The sequence below is a fragment of the Neomonachus schauinslandi genome, chromosome 7, assembly GCF_002201575.2.
Source record: "Neomonachus schauinslandi chromosome 7, ASM220157v2, whole genome shotgun sequence".
Lineage (NCBI taxonomy): Eukaryota > Metazoa > Chordata > Mammalia > Carnivora > Phocidae > Neomonachus > Neomonachus schauinslandi.
Window position 1 is genome coordinate 26,139,907 of NC_058409.1, and position 19,967 is coordinate 26,159,873.

Here is a 19,967-nt window from a genome sequence, read left to right on the forward strand (position 1 = left end):
TTTATTATTTTTTTTAAGATTTTATTTATTTATTTGACAGAGAGCAAGCACAAGCAGGGGGAGATGCAGGCAGAGTGAGAGGGAGAAGCAAGCTCCCCGCTGAGCAGGGTGCCTGATGCGGGACTCGATTCCAGGACCCTGGGATCATGACCTGAGCTGAAGGCAGACACTTAACCAACTGAGCCACCCAGGCGCCCCTCTATGGGTTTTTAGTTGCATTTTCTAGCCCCTTCCCCAAAACTAGGGCTCATAGTGGTGTTTTAGGGTTCCCGTCCTGCAGTGATTTGGGGATATCACCATTTCAGTCACCAGCAGTGGGAAGACTAGTTTCTGCCTTCTTTTCTGCCTCCCAACTTAAAAGCTGAAGCCCAAGGCTATGTGGGTCAATAGCAAATGATAACTTGAATATTTTTGGAGGGAGGGAAAACCTCAAGCAGTAAGTTTAGCCTCTGTGTCCCTGTGTGTTGTGTGATGCCTTTTAGTGCTTTTTAGCCCATAGAATGTGCTATCATTACCTGCTTCTGGACCTGCAGCCCAATAGGCACCTGACTTTAGCTCTGCAGTGCTGTTTCTGATACTTTCTATCTGCTAAGATGTTTCTCTTGTTTTTGAGTCTTGCTATTTCTTTTCCTCCCTTCATATTTTTAGCTGTTGTTATTTCTGTGTTGAGTAAAGAGGGGTCCAAGCATCAACTTACTGCCTAAATTTAACCCCAGAAATTGAATTCTAGTTTCATCACTTACGGCTCAATCTTTTCAGCTTTGTAGCTACACTTTATCAATAAAGTATTATTACTAGCCTGCCTAAACAATGCTACATAAAAGTTAAAAAAAATAGGGGCACCTGGGTGGCTCAGTTAAGTGTCTGCCTTCGGCTCAGGTCATGATCTCCAGGTTCTGGGGATTGGCCCCACATCAGGCTCCCTGCTCAGCAGAGAGTCTGCTTCTCCCTCTCCCTGTGCCTCCCCCCTTGCTTGTGCGCTCTCTCCCTCTCACTTTGCTTCTCCCTCTCTCAAATGAATAAAATATATTTTTTAAAGATTTTATTTATTTGACAGAGAGAGACAGCGAGAGAGGGAACACAAGCAGGGGGAGTGGGATAAGGAGTAGCAGGCTTCCCGCTGAGCAGGGAGCCCGATGCGGGGCTCGATCCCTGGACCCTGGGATCATGACCTGAGCTGAAGGCAGACGCTTAACAACTGAGCCACCCAGGCGCCTCTAAATAATTTTTTAAAATTATACATGAGAATAATTGAAAATGCCATATTTTGACACCTCCTCTAAAAGAAAAATTTCTTTGGGGTGTCTGGCTCAGGCGGTTAAGCATCTGACTCTTGATTTCAGCTCAGGCCTTGATCTCAGGGTTGTGAGTTCAAGCCCTACCTTGGGTTCCAAGCTGGGTGTGGCGCCTACTTAATAAAACAAAAATTAAAACTAAAAGAGGGGCTCCTGGGTGGCTCAGTTGGTTAAGCGTTTGACTCTTGATTTTGGCTCAGGTCATGATCTCAGGGTCATGGAATCAAGCTCTGCATCTGGCTCTCCACTCAGCACGAGAGTCTGCTTGTCCCTCTCCCTCTGCTCTTCCCCCTGCTCATGATCTCTCTCTCTCTCTCTCTCAAATAAATAAATAAAATCTTTAAAAATATAATAAATAAAAGAAAAATTTCTGCAACTATTCACAAAAGTTTAATCTAGTGCTGTCAGTGCTAGGTTTGGGCAAAGTGGTAAATTTTATTTTATTTTAAAGATTTTTATTTATTCATTTGAGACACAGAGATAGAGAGAGAGAGAGAGAGCATGAGCAGGGAGAGAGGCAGAGGGAGAAGCAGGCTCCCTGCTGAGCCAGGAGCCTGACGTGGGGCTTGATCCCAGGACCCCGGGATCATGACCTGAGCCAAAGGCAGACGTTTAACCATCTGAGCCACCCAGGTGCCCCAAAGTGGTAAATTTTTAAAAAATGAGTGGGTTTGCCCTCGTAAAGTCCATAGTGAGGGAGATAGTAATTAATAATCTTAAGTATGCACATCATTTATCAAAGAATCACTTATTGAGAAGTACTAGGGAGTTTAATCAATAAACTACAGAAACCCACAGGGAAATGGTTCCCCAGAGATAAGTAAGCATATAACATGAAATCTTCACACTTTTAATTCTTACCAAACTAAAGGAGCTATCATGCACCTAAGCAGATAAAATTTAAATTTGGATTCTATAGGCTCTCTTAAATGAAAAAAATATTGTTTATCCTGGAATTGTATTTGGTTTTGGTTCACTGGAACTATACGTCATTAAGTTCTGCACATTTATTATACTTAACAATTATTTCAGTTTTAGAAGTGTTTTTTAAGACACAGCTATGTAGGTCTGTACACATAGGCAGGGCAACCTTTTCTAATGCTTTGTCATTAAGTAGGCATGTCCTTGGGATTTAGCTTTTACCCAATCAAGGGAGAAAATCCGTGTTTATACCTTTGCTCCTCTTGTTACTGAAGCCAAAAGATAAATTGTTTAGATTTTTTTACACTTTTCTCCTCAAATTCTTCTGTCTGTACAGGGTAAGGGGACTAACAGTTAAATACAGTATTTCGTTACCTTCTGTTTAGGCCGGTTTCACTTGCTCCCTGATTTTGAGCATGATTGTGTAGCAGGCTTCATTGGAGGAGACACACTAGATTGCTTCACCCTCTGCAGCCTCAGGTGTCAAGTGGTCACGGAGCCCTCTCACAAAGGGTTGACGGATGATTGAATTCCTTCATTCTTTTATTCATTCACTTCGTCTTTATGACGAATAGTTGCATAGCAAATGCAGGGCTGCCTTATGACTTTCATGTACCCTACGCACTTTGCTTTAGTGGGCCCCTTCCTCCAAAGAGGCTTTGTTTTTTTAAGTATGCTGCAGGCCCAGTGCCAGCCCAACCCCGAATTTGAACTCAGGACCCTGAGATCAAGACCTGAGCTGAGATCAAGGATCAGTGGCTTAACTGAGCCACCCAGGTGCCCCCATAATGGCATTCTTAAATTATATTTTATGACTGTTGGTATAAGGATAACTATAATCCACGCTGGATTCATTATTATGTTAATTATCATTACACGTTTCTTATGACTTTAAAAGAAATTAAAATTAGAACATTTCCTCGGGTCCCTAATACTATCATGGCTCTCAACACCGCCTTTTAAGGTCAGCCCCGCTGAGTGCTCACGCTGTTCCAGGAGTTGCAGTTGCAAACAAAAGACTCTTCCTGGAGCCTACCGTGTAGCTAGGGAGAAACAGACAATAAAATAAGTACATTTAGCTTGCGAGTCGGTTAAGAAAAATAAGACAGATAAGGAGAATATGGAGTCTTGAGAAGAGTGGCGATTTAGGTAGAATGGACAGGGAAATCTTCACTGGGAAAGTCGTGAACAAAGACATGAAGAAGGCCTGGAACATGCCAGGTGTATATTTGGGAGAAAAGCGACTGAGGAGAATGAAGAAATCAGCGTAAAGAACAAATGCTAAACGCAACTCTCCCTAAAGCGTCGCTCCCGAGTTACGTATATCCGGAGTTTACAGGCGAGGTCGCAGAAGGTCACTAGAAACAAGTGCCCGCCGCAGCAACCTCCATTTTGCTTTTGGGCACCTACCCAGGTGGGTTTACGCCTGGCCCACATTCTTTTCCCTCTCGTCAGCATGGAGGCCGGTTTTCTTCCCGTCCGAATGAACATCAGAAAAGCCCGGTGGCGGGGGTAGAGGAGCAGCGAGGGCCAGCCCAGGCAGAAGGAACTGGGGTTGTCCAGTCTGCCCTCATCCAAGATGGCGGCGCAAACCTCGCGCTTTGTCCGGTCGGCGGCGCACGTGCTTAGCCCGCCTCTCGGGCTTGGCGCTCGGGGGCGTGTCTACGGCGGGGCGGGGGGGTGGGCTTGCGCCCTGCGGCCTGGCCTTAAGTCGTCTGCGCCGCGGTTGCCACCTCTAGCGCCACTTTTAGCATTGCTTGGTTTTGGAGGGGAAGATGGAGCCGGTGACCGTCGCGCCTGACAGCGGCGACAGGCCGGGGGCTCCGGCGACCTCAGGCCTGTCGGCTTCCCAGCGTCGGGCCGAGCTGCGGCGGAGGAAGCTGCTTATGAACTCGGAACAGCGCATCAACCGCATCATGGGCTTTCACAGGCCCGGGAGTGGCGCGGGTGAGAGCCTCCCGTCTCCCCTCACTCTCCGGCCCACCGCTTTGAGTCTTCAGGATTATTCTTGCTTTCCCTCTAACGCCCCGCTGGCCTTTTGACAAAGCCCTGCTCTGTGACCTACCCTCTTGTCTCCGCTTCTTAGGTGATGCCACAAGTTCTCACTTATTAACCCCCGGACGTTTCTAGTCCCTCTCCTCAATTTTCCGTGGGCTTCGCTCCGAGATTGTCCCCATCTCTGCCCCAGGCTGCGAAGCCTTGGCTCCTGAGTCCCCACCTACGCCATGGTGCCCTCCACCCGGTTATGCTAGAGAGCCCCTTTTTCGTTCCCCACGCCCTCCCTTCTTGAAGGGCGCACCTTTTATCCCCTGTCACATTGCTCTATTGTACCCCTCAGGAAAATGGCTTTCCTTTATTTCTCTTCCAAATGCTTTCCCTTCCAGTGCCTTTCCTAGCGTCTCTCTTCCTTTTGCCTTTCGCTGTTATTCTGTCGGCCCTCCGGAGCTTGTGTTTACTGAACTGCTCCCTAGTCCTTCCTACGTGGAAATGGGACTCTTATGGTCCTATCCTGGTCTGTGTCAGTGCCCTCAACACTGTCATTTGCAGGCTTTCTACAACAGGAAAATAACACTGGGTGACCATTATTTGTACCCCCAACAAGTGGGACGTGCCCACCTAAAGGTCTTCTCTCCTAGTGTGCTGAGATTGATGTGATTGATGTCAGGAACCGCATTTCATTTTATTTAATTAATTTTTTTTTAAAGATTTTATTTATTTGACAGACACAGCGAGAGAGGGAACACAAGCAGGGGGAGTGGGAGAGGGAGAAGCAGGCTTCCCGCCGAGCAGGGAGCCCGATTTGGGGCTCGATTCCAGGACCCTGGGATCATGACCTGAGCCGAAGGCAGACGCCTAATGACTGAGCCACCCAGGCGCCCCAAGGAACCGCATTTTAAGCCTGAAGAGAGTTCCTCATTTCTCGCCCAGTGCGTGTACAATTCAATGAATATTCATGTGAATATTTATTGAGCACTTAGTAGGTGCTAGTGTTCTCTAAGTTTCCATTGATTGCCTTTAGTAATTGACCTTTATTGAGTGTTTGCAAGCTACTTAAAGCTTTGTGATTTCTGTGGGCTTTAGGTAGACAGCCCTGAACTTTTCAGATAGTTTACAAGTTACCAGGAAAGGTAAGAAGCACTATTTGAATTTCTTCTAAACAATAGTTAGAAGACACATTTCTCCTTTTAATGATTAACAGCAGGATATTTCTTCCAAAGGCATTTATTGTCCTTCTCAAGCTGTATTCTGTATTGTGTTCTTTTGCTTTGAAAATTCTGTCACTAAAGGTTTTGTTTTGCTTTTAAAGCAGAACAGCATCCTCAAACTGCTTAATTACCTACTAATGGCTCCCTCACTACGATAGGGAACAGTAGCTCTTCTGTAGGATATGCCACACCCTATGCTGACAGGACTCTGGATTCAGAAATGTAATATTAAAATACAGATTTTGAAAAGCTTTAATGATTTTATATTTTTAATCAAATAAGCTAGAGCAGGCAATCTAGTCATTCTTCTGGGATATATTATCCATGAAAACCTGGTCTTTATAGCTTGCTCCCTCCATGACCGTCTTTCCCAAGTTGTCTGCTAGTCTTATCTTCCTGCTCCCACAGTTTGGGTTGTATCCTCTGCAAGAATACCGTTTTGGGGTGATACATATTCTGAGGGTGTAGAGGAAGGAACCAGTTTATGTTTTACGCAGAATCAGTTTTTAGATTCAGAGACTGCAGAGTTCCAGCAGTAGCGGCATATTTTTTAATATTAACATGAAAGGTGTTTGCCAGTATGTACTACATAAGGCTTCTAAATTTCTTTTCTCAGAAGAAGAAGGTCAAACAAAATCAAAGCAGCAGGACAGTGACAAACTGAACCCCCTCACCATTCCTTCAGTTTCAAAGCGAGTAGTGCTAGGGGATTCGGTCAGTACAGGAACAACTGACCAGCAAAGCGGTGTGGACGAGGTAAAGGGGACTCAGCTGGGAGACAAACTGGACTCTTTCATTAAACCACCGGAGTGCAATAATGATGTAAACCTTGAGCTCCGGCAGCGGAATAGAGGGGACCTGACAGCAGACACTGTCCAGAGGGGTTCTCGCCATGGCCTTGAACAGTACCTCTCCAGATTTGAAGAAGCAATGAAGCTACGGAAACAGCTGATTAGTGAAAAACCCAATCAAGAAGATGGAAATACAACAGAAGAATTTGACTCTTTTCGAATATTTAGATTGGTGGGATGTGCTCTTCTTGCTTTTGGAGTCAGAGCTTTTGTTTGCAAATACTTGGTAAGAAACATAATGGAAATTGCAAATTGGCTATAGAATGAGTGCTTTAAATCCATGGAATTGATTGCCAGTATTAATATTTACCAGATTCATGTGGCTGCTTGGAGATATAAACTGCTGTTCACCTTAGATATAGATGAAATGTTCTGGTTAAATACAGAGCCCAATAATAATTGCTTAACTCTTTCTGTATTCTAGGTAGCATTCTGATGCTTTACATGTATTAATTTATTGAATCTCATCCTTCTGACTTTGTGTTTTATAGATGAGGGAATGTAGACCCAGAGGTTAAATCATTTGCCCAAGGTCACATAGTTACTAAGTGACAGCTGGGCTTTAACACAGTCAATTTCTTTCCAAAACCAAAGGGTAAAGTATCTACATGTACTATATATTAATTACCACTTTTTAAAAAGATTTATTTATTTACTTGACAGAGAGAGACAGCGAGAGAGGGAACACAAGCGGGGGAGTGGGAGAGGGAGAAGCAGGCTCCCCACTGAGCAGGGGGCCAACACAGGGCTCAATCCCAGGACCCTGGGACCATGACCTGAGCCGAAGGCATACGCTTAAGGACTGAGCCACCCCAGGCGCCCCAATTACCACTTTTCAAGTAATTTGAAACCTTAAAATACAGTTCCTGTGGTCCTGAACATGATGTAATTCTTTTTGTGATTCAGCAAGCACTTCAGCATTTTATAATGTAGTATCATCATAATGGCAGTCCGTCTTCTTTGTGCCTTCACGTGCCAGGAGAAATGAAGAAAAGCATAACTCATAGTTCAGTGTCTTGCTCTTAGAAGTATTTCCATTCACTAGACATTTTAAGAATACCTACCAAGTACCGGGCATATAGCACATTTTTCAGATAATTAAAGTTTATATTATTCAGCAGGAAAGTTTTTTTAAATCTATTTTATGCACATTTTTTTTTTAAAGAGAATCTGTTGTACAGATCTGACATTAACAAACTATAGAAATGATCCCTGAAAGTATAGTCTTCAGATCTGACATTAAATTGTCATAGCTTTTCAGCATTTAGTGAAATGTGTAGCTGCTTTTTTTTTTAAGGGTTCTGTGCTTTTAGGATTTTAAAGTTATGTCCTATTTATGTGTGAGGTTTTTTTGTTTTTTTAGTTTTTTTGCTATCAGATTTTCAGATGTTATTTCTCACTGCTTTCACTATATGTCCATCTGGTAATGTTTGCTCTTTCTCTCCCTTCATAATATTTTTAATTTTAGGAATAAATCTAAATCAATTAATTTTTTTAAAAATTTTATTTACTTATTTGACAGAGAGAGACACAGCGAGAGAGGGAACACAAGCAGGGGGAGTGGGAGAGGGAGAAGCAGGCTTCCCGCCGAGCAGGGAGCCCGATGTGGGGCTCAATCTCAGGACCCTGGGACCACAACCTGAGCCGAAGGCAGAAGCTCAACGACTGAGCCACCCAGGCGCCCCCTAAATCAATTATTGTTTGGGTCTTTTCGATTTTCTTGTGCAAGAAGCAAGACAACCACACCATTTTATCTATAGTAAGAATAGCTTGTCCTTTGGATGCCAGCAGTATAGCTAATGAGATAATTTCTTGTCCCAATGTCTGGGAATGTATGGCATCCAGTAAATACTGGGCCTTTTCTGTGTGCTTGGAAATTGTTGGTTGATTACGTCTAGATGAGAGAGATGTTACTGCATGATGTATTATACATCTATTGCCACTGAATACTCTAAATCATTTAATGAATAAGTTTTTGTGAGAGTAGACATTTTGGGGAACATCGAAAGAATGTGACTTGACTTGAGAAACATGTTTTATGATAAGGAGATCCAGTCCCTTTATTTTTTTCACCCTTGTGCAGAAACAAGACTGCTTTCAGCCACTAAAATTAAACATGTGTATTTTTTTGCTTGGAATTTTATAGCTGCTGTTAGTTTGATTTGTTGTGATTTGAATGATGATGTTGGAAATACATAATTTTATCTTCTATCTTCACAGTCCATATTTGCTCCGTTTCTTACTTTACAACTTGCATACATGGGACTATACAAATATTTTCCCAAGGTAAATTAAAACTTTTTCTAAATTATTGATGATGTATTTAGACTGATTGATGACTAGATAATTTTAAGAACTTAAAAAAAATTAGTCATACTCATGTTCTGAATCAGTGCTACTAGAAGTGTCGTTGGCCCACCATTGCTGATCTTAAAAACTATTTATTTCTGTTTGTAACAAGTTCAGAACGTGAGTGATTAGAATCTTTTTGGCAATTTGACATTGCCATAACATTTTTTTCATATTTTACAAAAATGTTGGTCCATCATGGACTGGGGGGAAAACTTAACCACAGAGTTTTAATAATACTTTTCTGAGAAAATGTTCAGTTTAATTACTTAGTGAATTTATTAATACATTTTATCTGTAATAAAGGAAATTAATTTTAAAATGCATTCATTTATCTTACTATGCTCCTTACTGGATGCCTAATAACAACGCACTGTATCTTTAATGTCCAAGGGCCTGGTATTTCCAAGAATTATTTGGCCCAAGTTGCAGAACAGAATCATGGAGAGTGTCAGTGTTTACCTAGTCTGCTTAACTACAAATGTACACACAGTTTTATGGGACTTGGCTGGCATAAAAAGTAACCTCACTGATATAATTGAGTTTTGTGTGAGGGTTTTGTTGTTTTTTTTTAAAGATTTTACTTAAGTTATTTGAGATAGAGGGAGAGCGAGAGAGCATGATCGGGGGGGAGGGGCAGAGAGAGGAGGAGAAGCAGGGTCTCCACTGAGCAGGGACCCCGATGCGGGGCACAATTCCAGGAACCTGGGATCATGACCTGAGCTGAAGGTGTTAACTGAGCCACCCAGGCACCCCTTGTGAGTTTTTTACTGAAAAACAGCTACTTGGTCATTTGCTTAGTCGTTTATAATGCACTGATAGATCTCATGTGTGTCTTCAATGGGTTTGAAACATATTTATGAAGAGTCAAATAGGTTATATATACAAAGTAAAAGAATACAAAAAGAAATGTAATTTTCTTTTATTTGTAAATTTAATTGAATTTTTTTGGATGATACAGATGTATATTTATTGAAAGATTGATAGTTTTGCAATAGCAAAGTTTTTTGTTTTTGTTTTTTTAAAGATTTTATTTATTTATTTGACAGAGAGGGAGACATTGAGAGAGGGAACATAAGCAGGGGGAGTGGGAGAGGGAGAAGCAGGCTTCCCGCTGAGCAGGGAGCCTGAAGCGGGGCTCGATCCCAGGACTCCAGGATCATAACCTGAGCCGAAGGCAGACGCTTAACCAACTGAGTCACCCAGGCGCCCCGCAATAGCAAAGTTCAGAAACAGCAAAGATGTCTACTAATAAATGACTCATTAAATTATGGCATATCCATTCAGAATGATGAAGCTCTGATATATGGATAATGGTAAGCTTGCCAAGAAATATTAAGAGAAGAAAACAAAATGCAGAGTAGGAGCTATAGTATGCTACTTTTTTCATAAAAAGGAGGAAAATAGGGGTGCCTGGGTGGCACAGTTAAGCATCTGACTCTTGGTTTCAGCTCAGGTCATGACCTCAGGGTCCTAGGATCGAGCCCTCTGTCAGGCTGCACGCTCAGCATGGAGTCGGCTTAAGATTCTCTCTCTCCCTTTCCCCCTCCTGCTCGTGCTGTCTCTCTCTCTCTCTCTCAAATAAATGGATAAAATCTTTAAAAAAAAAAAAAGGAAAATAATACATATTTGATTTTCTTGTATATGTATGAAGAAACTTTGGAAGATTTTTTAAGATTTTTTTTTAATTTATTAGAGAGCACATGTGGAAGTTGGGGGTGGGGGAGAGGGAGAAGCGGACTCCCTGCTGAGCAGGGAGCCTGATACACGGCTCAGTCCCAGTACCCTGAGATCTTACCCTGAGCCAAAGGCAGCTGCTTAACCAACTGAGCCACACAGGCACCCCTCAGCTCAGGTCTTGATCTCATGGTTGTGAGTTTGAGCCCCATGTTGGGCTCCACACTGGGCATGTAGCCTACTTTAAAAAGAAAGAAAGAAAAGAAAAAAAAAAATCTTTACAACCCTGAGATCAAGAGTCGCACACTCCATTGACTGAGCCAGCCAGATGCCCCATACACTCTGGAAGAATATTACATGAAATTATTAACAATGGTTATTTGTGCTAGGAATGTGTATGTGTTACTAGGTAAATGGGGGAGAGAAAAGGAAGGGAGACTACTGCATACTTTTAACAAAACATTTTGTTGTAACTTTTTTTTTTTAAGATTTGCTTAAACTTTATTTATTTTAAAGATTTTATTTATTTATTTGACAGAGAGAGAGCACAAGTAGGCAAAGCGGCAGGCAGAGGGAGAGGGAGAAGCAGGATATCCGCTGAGCAGAGAGCCCAATGTGAGGCTCGATCCCAGGACTCCGGGATCATGATCTGAGCCAAAGGCAGACGCTTAACTGACTGAGCCACCCAGGCACCCCTTATTTTTTATTTTTTAAGATTTATTTTATTTATATCAGAGAGAGCAAGAGTGCATGTAGGGGGTGGGGAGGGAAGGGTAGAGGGAGAGAGAGAATCCCAGGCCAACTTCCCACTGAGCACAGAGCCCATCGTGGGGCTCGATCCCAGGACCATGAGATCACAACCTGATCCGAAATCAAAAGTCAGGTGCTGAAATGACTGAGCCACTCAGGTGCCCCAGGATTTTTTTCTTTTTTTAAGTTATCTCCACATTCAACATGGGGCTCAAACTCAGAACCCTGAGATCAGGGGCGCCTGGGTGGCTCAGTCGTTAAGCGTCTGCCTTTGGCTCAGGTCATGGGATCGAGCCCCGCATCGGGCTCCCTGCTCCGTGGGAAGCCTGCTTCTCCCTGTCCTAATCCTCCCGCTTGTGTTCCCTCTCTCACTGTGTCTCTCTCTGTCAAATAAATAAATAAAATCTTTAAAAAAAAACCTGAGATCAAGAGTTGCATGTTCCACCAATGGAGCCAGCTAGGTCCCCCTTATGACAGTTTTTAAACTCACAGAAATGTTTAAAGAATTGTGCAGTGAACTCCCGTTTATACTTATTACCTAAATCTGTAATTAACATTTTGTTATATTATCATGCATCTATCCAATTTATCCATTTTCAATCCATCTTTTTTTTTTTTTGATGTATTTCAAAATATGTTGTAGATGTAGACATCAGTATATTTTACCCCTACACATTTTGGCCTACGTATCATTAACTACAATTTAATAGTGATCTGTGGTTCTTTTTCCTTTTTTTAAGGTAAAATTCTCATACAGTGAAATGCTCAAGCTGTTAGTGTACCATTTAATGAGTTTTGACAACCTGTAAAACCCAGATCCTTTCAAGGTTTAGAACGTGACTGTCAGGACATTCCACCATGCCCCTTTCCAGTCAGCTTCAGCCCCTACAACCTGAGGATCTGGTTTCCTTCTTCTTTTTTTTTTTAAGATTTTATTTATTCATTTGAGACACAGAGATACAGAGAGAGCACACGTAGGGGGAGAGGCAGAGGGAGAGGGAGAAGCAGGCTTCCTGCAGAGCAGGGAGCCCGATGCGTGGCTCGATCCCAGGACCCTGGGATCATGACCTGAGCTGAAGGCAGACGCTTAAGCATCTGAGCCACCCAGGTGCCCCAGATCTGGCTTCCTTTTTCCCACTGTAGATTAGTTATTGCCTCTTTTAAGATTTTTTTTTTTTTTTTTTATTTGACAGAGAGAGACATAGCGAGAGAGGGAACACAAGCAGGGGGAGTAGGAGAGGGAGAAGCAGGCTTCCCCGCGGTGCAGGGAGCCCGATGTGGGGCTCGATCCCAGGACCCTGGGATCACGACCTGAGCCGAAGGCAGACGCTTAACGACTGAGCCACCCAGGCGCCCCCTTAGTTATTGCCTCTTTTAGTACTTCACTTTTTTTTAAGATTTTAAGTAATCTCTATACCCAACGTGGGGCTTGAACTCACAACCCTGAGATCAAGAGTTGCTCCACTGACTAAAGCAGCTGCCCCCGTTTTAGTATTTCATATATATGGGATCATTCCTATACATACTTTCTTGTACAAGGATTATTTTATTCTGCATAATTTTGAGATTCATCCATGTTGTTGAGTGTATTGGGCCATCCCCCACTTTGTTTTTTCTGAGTAATATTCCATTGTATGAATGTATCCATTTGTTGATCTGATTTCCTTTCCAGAGACATTTTGGTTGTTTCCAGTTTTTAGTTATGTCTAAAGCAGCTGAGAATTTGTATGAATCTTTTTCTGTATATAAGCTTTGATTTCTCTTGGGTAACAGCTTTTTATATTTAAAAAGTTTCTTGGGTGCCAGAGTAGCTCAGTCGGTTAAGTGGCTGCCCTTGGCTTAGGTCATGACCCCAGGGTCCTGGGATTGAGCCCTGTGTTGTGCTCCCTGCTCAGTGGGTAGTCTGCTTCTCCCTCTCCCTCTGCCTCTCCTCCTTGCTCGTACTCTCTCAAAAAATAAGTAAAATTGGGCGCCTGGGTGGCTCAGTTGGTTAAGCGACTGCCTTCGGCTCAGGTCATGATCCTGGAGTCCCTGGATCGAGTCCCGCATCGGGCTCCCTGCTCGGCAGGGAGCCTGCTTCTCCCTCTGACCCTCCCCCCTCTCATGTGCTCTCTCTCTCATTCTCTCTGTCTCAAATAAATAAATAAAATCTTTAAAAAAAAAAAAAATAAGTAAAATTAAAAAAAAATCTTTAAATAGGTTTTTTAATCATGTGACTGGATCTGGTGATACCAGATCAACTAAGTAAATGAAAATTCAGCCTTAAATGCCTTTAAAAATTAGACAAGGGTGCCTGGGTGGCTCAGATGGTTAAGCGTCTGCCTTCGGCTCAGGTCATGATCCCGGGATCCTGGGATCGAGTCCCACATCAGGGAGCCTGTTTCTCCCTCTCCCTCTGACTGCTGCTCCCCACTGCTTGTACACACTCTCTCTCTCTCTGTCAAAAATAAATAAAATCTTAAAAAATAAAAATAAATAAAAAATAAAAATTAGACAAGAAAATTTCATCAGGAAATAGGTGTTCAGTGATACCCTACTGCATGTGTAACAAGTATGAATTCCTTTGCATGACCGCTAGAGCTCTACAGAATGTTCCTATGATTCTGTCACAAATAGCTCTGTATTTTAGTATGGCTATCACTCTTCGGACTTTTGTTGTCTAAGACTTACCTCCAATAAGATTTCTCCTCTCATTTTTGTCCATCTAAATCTTGCTCATTTTTTTTTTTAAAGATTTTATTTATTTCACAGAGAGACACACACAGAGAGAGGGAACACAAGCAGGGGGAGTGGGAGAGGGAGAAGCAGGCTTCCCGCCGAGCAGGGAGCCCGATGTGGGGCTCGATCCCAGGACCCTGGGTTCATGACCTGAGCCGAAGGCAGATGCTTAATGACTGAGCCACCCAGGCACCCCTAATTTCTACCTTCTTTGAGCCACTATGCCATATATTATTCATGTCCTTCATTTAGCAGTTATGTCCCCTGTAGTAATGTTTTTCCTCTTTTTGTCTTGTGCTGTTGTATATATCTTAAATAGTTATTTGTTTTGCCTTTCAAGATAAGACTTTTTTTCACTTTTGATAACATGAATGGTGTCTTTCCCCTAATGCCTAGCAGTTTGCTGCTTTACATATTATATGCTTAGTAAATGTTTGTTGATATATTACTGATTGATGTTTTGAAACTTCATTAACGGCTTTGAATCAGGCAAAAATAGCAGCACTGATAATTGTATAGAGCTTAAGTAGTCTTCTGAAAGCTGTAAGATTTATTGAAGTCTTTCTGTGTACAGGGTGAAAAGAAGATAAAGACAACCGTACTAACAGCTGCCCTTCTATTATCTGGAATTCCTGCTGAAGTGATAAATCGATCAATGGATACCTATAGCAAAATGGGCGAAGTTTTCACAGATCTCTGTGTCTACTTTTTCACGTTTATCTTTTGTCATGAACTCCTTAATTACTGGGGCTCTGAAGTACCATGAAGCTTGCAGCACTCAGCAGGAGAAGCTTACCAAAAAGCACCTTCTCTTCTACAGTGCAGTGTCTCTAAAGGAGGCAAATGGGTTTACACCTTTATGTAATTCTTGTACTTGATAGGGGTTGTAAAATCATTTGATTAGGAATGGAATGGCAGGTTCCCTGATTTAAAAGCGTTGAGTTTGTATTAATACTGATGTGAAGAATAGACTTCCATTGTCATTAATTGACTTTTCTTTGTTTAATTAGAATCCCTAGTCTCCACGTTTCTCTAACTTCTAAGATTTGTAATTCCTCTTTTGGGAGCTGAGCTGCTGCTTTTGGAGAGCAGATGAACATGGTCTCAGCCAGCCCCAAGGGCTGCAACTTGTATTTGTGTTGTTCTGTCCTGAAAAATGGAGCCATCTTAAAAATAAAATGAAAGAAACTGAATGGTCTAATGTTAAGTCTGCACGTGTTAACTTATAAAGACTAAATAAGGTAGCCAATTTTATCTTTTCTTGTCGAGTATTTTAATTTTTACTCCAGTGCAAAAAAGGAGTAATGAAAGAAATTATTAACATTCATACATGTGAAATTAGAAAGCATTTATGAAGGTATTTATTTTAATTTTTATTTATGGAAAATTATTTTTAAATTTTTTAAAGATTTTATTTATTTATTTGACAGAGAGAGCACAGGTAGGCAGAGAAGCAGCAGAGGGAGAGTGAGAAGCAGGCTCCCCGCTGAGCAGGGAGCCCGATGCGGGACTCATTCCCAGGACCCTGGGATCATGACCTGAGCTGAAGGCAGACGCTTAACTGAGCCACCCAGGTGCCCCTATAAAAATTATTTTATTATCAAGCTCATAATTGGGAATTTTCACTTTTGAGTGTTCAGTTTCTAGAAGTAAGATTTTTAATTTATTTTTATTTACTTTTTTTTTTTTAAGATTTTATTTATTTGACAGAGAGAGACACAGCGAGAGAGGGAACAGAAGCAGGGGGAGTGGGAGAGTGAGAAGCAGGCTTCCTGCAGAGCAGGGAGCCCGATGCGGGGCTCGATCCCAGGACCCTGGGACCATGACCTGAGCCGAAGGCAGACACCTAACGACTGAGTCACCCAGGCGCCCCAGGAGTAAGGTTTTTAAGCAAACTAGAATAGTATGATTAGTACGTATAAAAATTGGATTTGAAAATTGACTGGGGTGTGCAACCCAGTATCATAAATACCCTTTTAAATAACTTGGTAACACTATCATATTTGGAAGGTTATAAAACATTAAGCATTATATTGCTTAATATTACATTTCCTTAAAATTTTTGTATGGCCTATTTGATTAATCCTTGTGAAATTATAAATATATGTACCTTTTTCTTTATTATTCCCGAAGTCTTTATTTTTTTTTAAACATTTTATTTATTTGACAGAACACAAGCAGGGGGAGCACCAGAGGGAGAGAGAAGCAGACTCCTTGCCAAGGAGGGACCCCGATGTGGGGCTCCATCCCAGGACCCTGGGATCATGACCTGAGTCGAAGGCAGACGCTTAACCCACTGAGCCACCCAGGTGCCCCCAAAGCCTTTATTTTTGTCGTTTTACTTTGACCCAAAATAATAGAATATAACTATAATTAAGTGTATTCCTCTGACTTAGGATAAGACTACAAACACAGGTTCTTCCTGATTCCCTAATGAATCTAGTATCTAGAGGAGAATTAGAAAGCACCCTTGGATTTGTCATTTCCCCTCCCAGTCCCTGGGAAGACACTAGTGGTCTTCAATTGCACATATTTACTTTTGTTTCTTACTTTATTTTTTTTGTTCTTTTGTTTCTTAAAAAAAAAAAAAAAGGCCTCATTTAGCCAGTTGACAAATGCGAAGCTTTAGTACTTACAGATCATTATCGAATCTTTTCAGAGAGAAGAGCTAGCTATAATATATCTGTCTGTTGGTGCCATTTTTCTTTATTCAGCCAATTGGCATCTTCCTAATAATTTAAGAATGTTTAATAATACTGCACGGAAATGGCAGTTTCTTAGTGTTGGGAATAATTTTTTAGTTAAAAATTTCAAGGACTTGAAATGTCTATAGGTTAAAACTAGATTGAAAAGTGACATCTTCAACCAGTAGCTTTCTAGTCTGATTAGCTGTGTAAATGAATGTATGTGCATCACCATTGGTACTAAAAACAGCAAGAGGGTTATGAGACAGAACTGGGTTAATTAGATCAAAATCTGCTTTGGAAGTCAGGGCATTTTGTTAAAAGTTATGTATTGGAGACATACTGGACTATAATTACTTCTTTTACCCACCCTAATAGTTAAAAACAGCTTTTTCTGGGACATAGAATTGCTGTGAACTTTACATAAACATCTTGTGAATATAAAAAGCCTTTCAGGATTGTCACATGAATGGGTTCTCTTAAAGAGGAGTTATAGGGGCACCTGGGTGGCTCAGTTGGTTAGGTGTCTGGACTCTTGTTTTCTACTCAGGTCCTGATCTCAGGGTTATGAGATCCAGCCCCAGGTAGGGTTCCATGATCAGTGGGGAGTCTGCTTGAGATTTTCTCCCTCTCCCTCTGTTCCTCCCCCTATTTGCACCCTGTCTCTCTCCCTCTGTTTCAAGTAAATCTTTTTTTTTTAAAGAGGGAGTTAGAAATGATGTATCTTGAAAACAGGTCTGGCCTGGGTATCAGATGCGTGGGTTACTGGTTCCAGTTTAGATTCCGAAAAGATTAGTGACCTAGGATTAAGTTTGTTTTTGTTTCCAGAGTCTCAGTTTTCTCAATTAAAATAACGAAATTCAAGTATGTGATTTTAAAAAATCTGTTCCAGCTGTAACATTCAGTTTTGCTTGGCCTCATCCAGTTTTATGGCTTCAAATACTGCATTCTTTTTTTTTTAAGATTTTATTTATTTGCATTCTTAAACTTTTTTTTTTTAAGATTTTATTTATTTATTTGACAGAGAGAGATAGGGAGAGTAGGAATACAAGCAGGGGGTAGTGGGAGAGGGAGAACCAGGCTTCCTGCCGAGCAGGGAGCCTGACATGGGGCTCGATCCCAGGACACTGGGATCATGACCTGAGCCGAAGGCAGATGCTTAATGACTGAGCCACACAGGCGCCCCCCACATTCTTCAACATTCTATAAAATGCTTATGACCCCTGTGTCTCAGATAAGTTCTTTTTTTTTTTTTTAAGATTTTATTTATTTATTTGAGAGAGAGAGAATGAGTTAGGGAAAAAGAACACGAATGGGAAGGAAAGGGAGAAGCAGGCTCCCCACAAACTGGGAGCCTGATGCAGGGCTCGATCCCAGGACCCCAGGATCATGACCTGAGCTGAAGGCAGATGCTCAACTGACCGAGCCACCCAGGCACCCCTCTCAGACAAGTTCTATTTCTCCCTTGGACTCCAGACTCCTGTATCTCCTATGTGGCCATTATCCCCTGGATATCCAGCAGGCAGCTCAAACATCCCATCACTCTACCAGATCCACTGATTTTTCTCTCCATCCCCTGCCAAAGTTGCTGCTTCCATGTCTTTCTCCAAAATATCACCAAAACCCACAGTAGCTCTGTTCAAAGCCCCAGAGTCATCTTTATGCCTCCCTTTCCCTCACAGTTCACATTCAATTTACCAGTTAGTGTTTAGAGAGCTGCCTCTGGAATACATCCAGAATCTGACCACTTCTCAGTGTCACCATGTTTAAGTCACTAGTGGTTTCCTATTTCTCTTAGATTGAAACCCATACTTGTTACCTTTAGCCCACATAGAAGCAATGTAGAGTGGCTCTGATACTTGCTGTCCATTCTGTCAGGTATCAGCCCAAGCCTCTTTTATCCTGGGCACGGATGCTTCTGCTGCCACAGATGGGCAGGAAGGCAGAGAAGAAGAGCAGAAGCTCATCGTGGAGTCTTAACTCCGTTTCTTCTTTTTTTTTAAATCAAATTTATTGAGGTGAAATTTACATGCAGTAAAATGTACCAATTTAAAGTTCACAGTTCATTGAGTTTTCAACCACCACAATCACAATCTAGAACTTTTCTTTCTTAGGTATAAGAATGTAAAATAGTACAGAGGCATGTAAACTATGAGAGCCTCTTTCTTCACTGCGTTACAGCTTTGCGTCAAAACAACTCTTAACATTTCAGTATGTTCTACTAGGTGAGTCGTTCTCAACCTTAAGTGTACTTCAAAATCACCTAAGAAGCTTAAAAATTCCCAGTGCACAGGCAGCACTCCAGACCAAGTAAATCAATATCCATATGGAACACATGCATCCATGTATACATATATTTTTAAGATTTTATTTTTAGGTAATCTCTATACCCAACCTGGGGGTGAGTTCAAGAGCTGCATGTCCTATAGACTGAGCCAACCAGATACTGCATCATGTATTTTTTTTTAAGACTATTTGAGAGAGAGGGGCACCTGGATGGCTCAGTTGTTAAGCGTCTGCCTTCGGCTCGGGTCATGGTCCCAGGGTCCTGGGATCGAGCCCCATGTCGGGCTCCCTGCTCAGCGGGAAACCTGCTTCTCCCTCTGCCACTCCCCCTGCTTGTGTTCCCTCTCTCGCTGTCTCTGTCAAAATAAATAAGTAGGGCGCCTGGGTGGCTCAGTTGGTTAAGTGACTGCCTTCGGCTCAGGTCATGATCCTGGAGTCCCGGGATCGAGTCCCGCATCGGGCTCCCTGCTCGGCAGGGAGTCTGCTTCTCCCTCTGACCGTCCCCCCTCTCGTGCTCTATCTCATTCTCTCTCTCAAATGAATAAATAAAATCTTTAAAAAAAAAAAAAAAAAAAAAAAGACTATTTGAGAGAGAGAGAGTGAGTGAGAGAGCATGAGAGGGGGTAGGGTCAGAGGAAGAAGCGGACTGCCAGTGAGGGGGGAGCCGAAGGGGCTCCATCCCAGGACCGTGGGATCATGACCTGAACCGAAGGCAGACGCTTAACCAACTGAGCCACCCAGGAGCCCCCCATCATGTATTTTTTTAGAGCTTCCAAGCTCAGGCAATGTTGAGAACCATTATAATCTTAGGAATATATATTTGGCTCTTCCTCTTCTCCACCAACTTAACTCTGACTCAGTCTTCACATGTCACCTCAAAGGTGACATCCTCAGGTAACCCTTTCTGAACTCCTCTCCTATGCCGCAATCTCTTTTTTGTATTACGTTTGCTTGTGTTTTTAGTTATGTCTATATCCCCCACTAACTTGTAAGCTCCCTGGATGTTAAGACTTGCCCCACACATAACAATACATATAAATGAATGAATGTATAAATGAGAGTGAATGGAGATGTTGGTAGCACCACTCAGCTCAGGTTAAGGGGGACGGAATGCATATGGCGCCTCGGTGGCCCTTGCAGGAAAGACCTTTTTAGGGCCTGCAAAGCCAAGGCGCCTTTCTCCACCGCACCAAAGGGCACAAACTTTCAAGGCACTGCAGGGAAAACGCC

At 42.3% G+C, this 19,967-nt stretch overlaps 1 protein-coding gene across 2 annotated transcripts; it reads left to right on the forward strand.

The window, feature by feature from the left end:
• The first annotated feature begins 3,889 nt into the window (after positions 1–3,889).
• Positions 3,890–14,960, forward strand: CAMLG (calcium modulating ligand). Of its 2 annotated transcripts, none has more exons than XM_021701896.2 (4): positions 3,890–4,163; positions 6,039–6,499; positions 8,494–8,559; positions 14,342–14,960. In XM_021701896.2, exons 1-4 carry the CDS (start codon positions 3,992–3,994, stop codon positions 14,531–14,533), a joined length of 891 nt encoding a protein of 296 aa, XP_021557571.1. In that variant the 5' UTR covers positions 3,890–3,991; the 3' UTR covers positions 14,534–14,960. The 2 variants fall into 2 exon arrangements, with proteins under 2 accessions (XP_021557571.1, XP_021557572.1); XM_021701897.2 differs by having other exon boundaries at positions 3,907–4,163; positions 6,042–6,499.
• Positions 14,961–19,967: the final 5,007 nt, after the last annotated feature.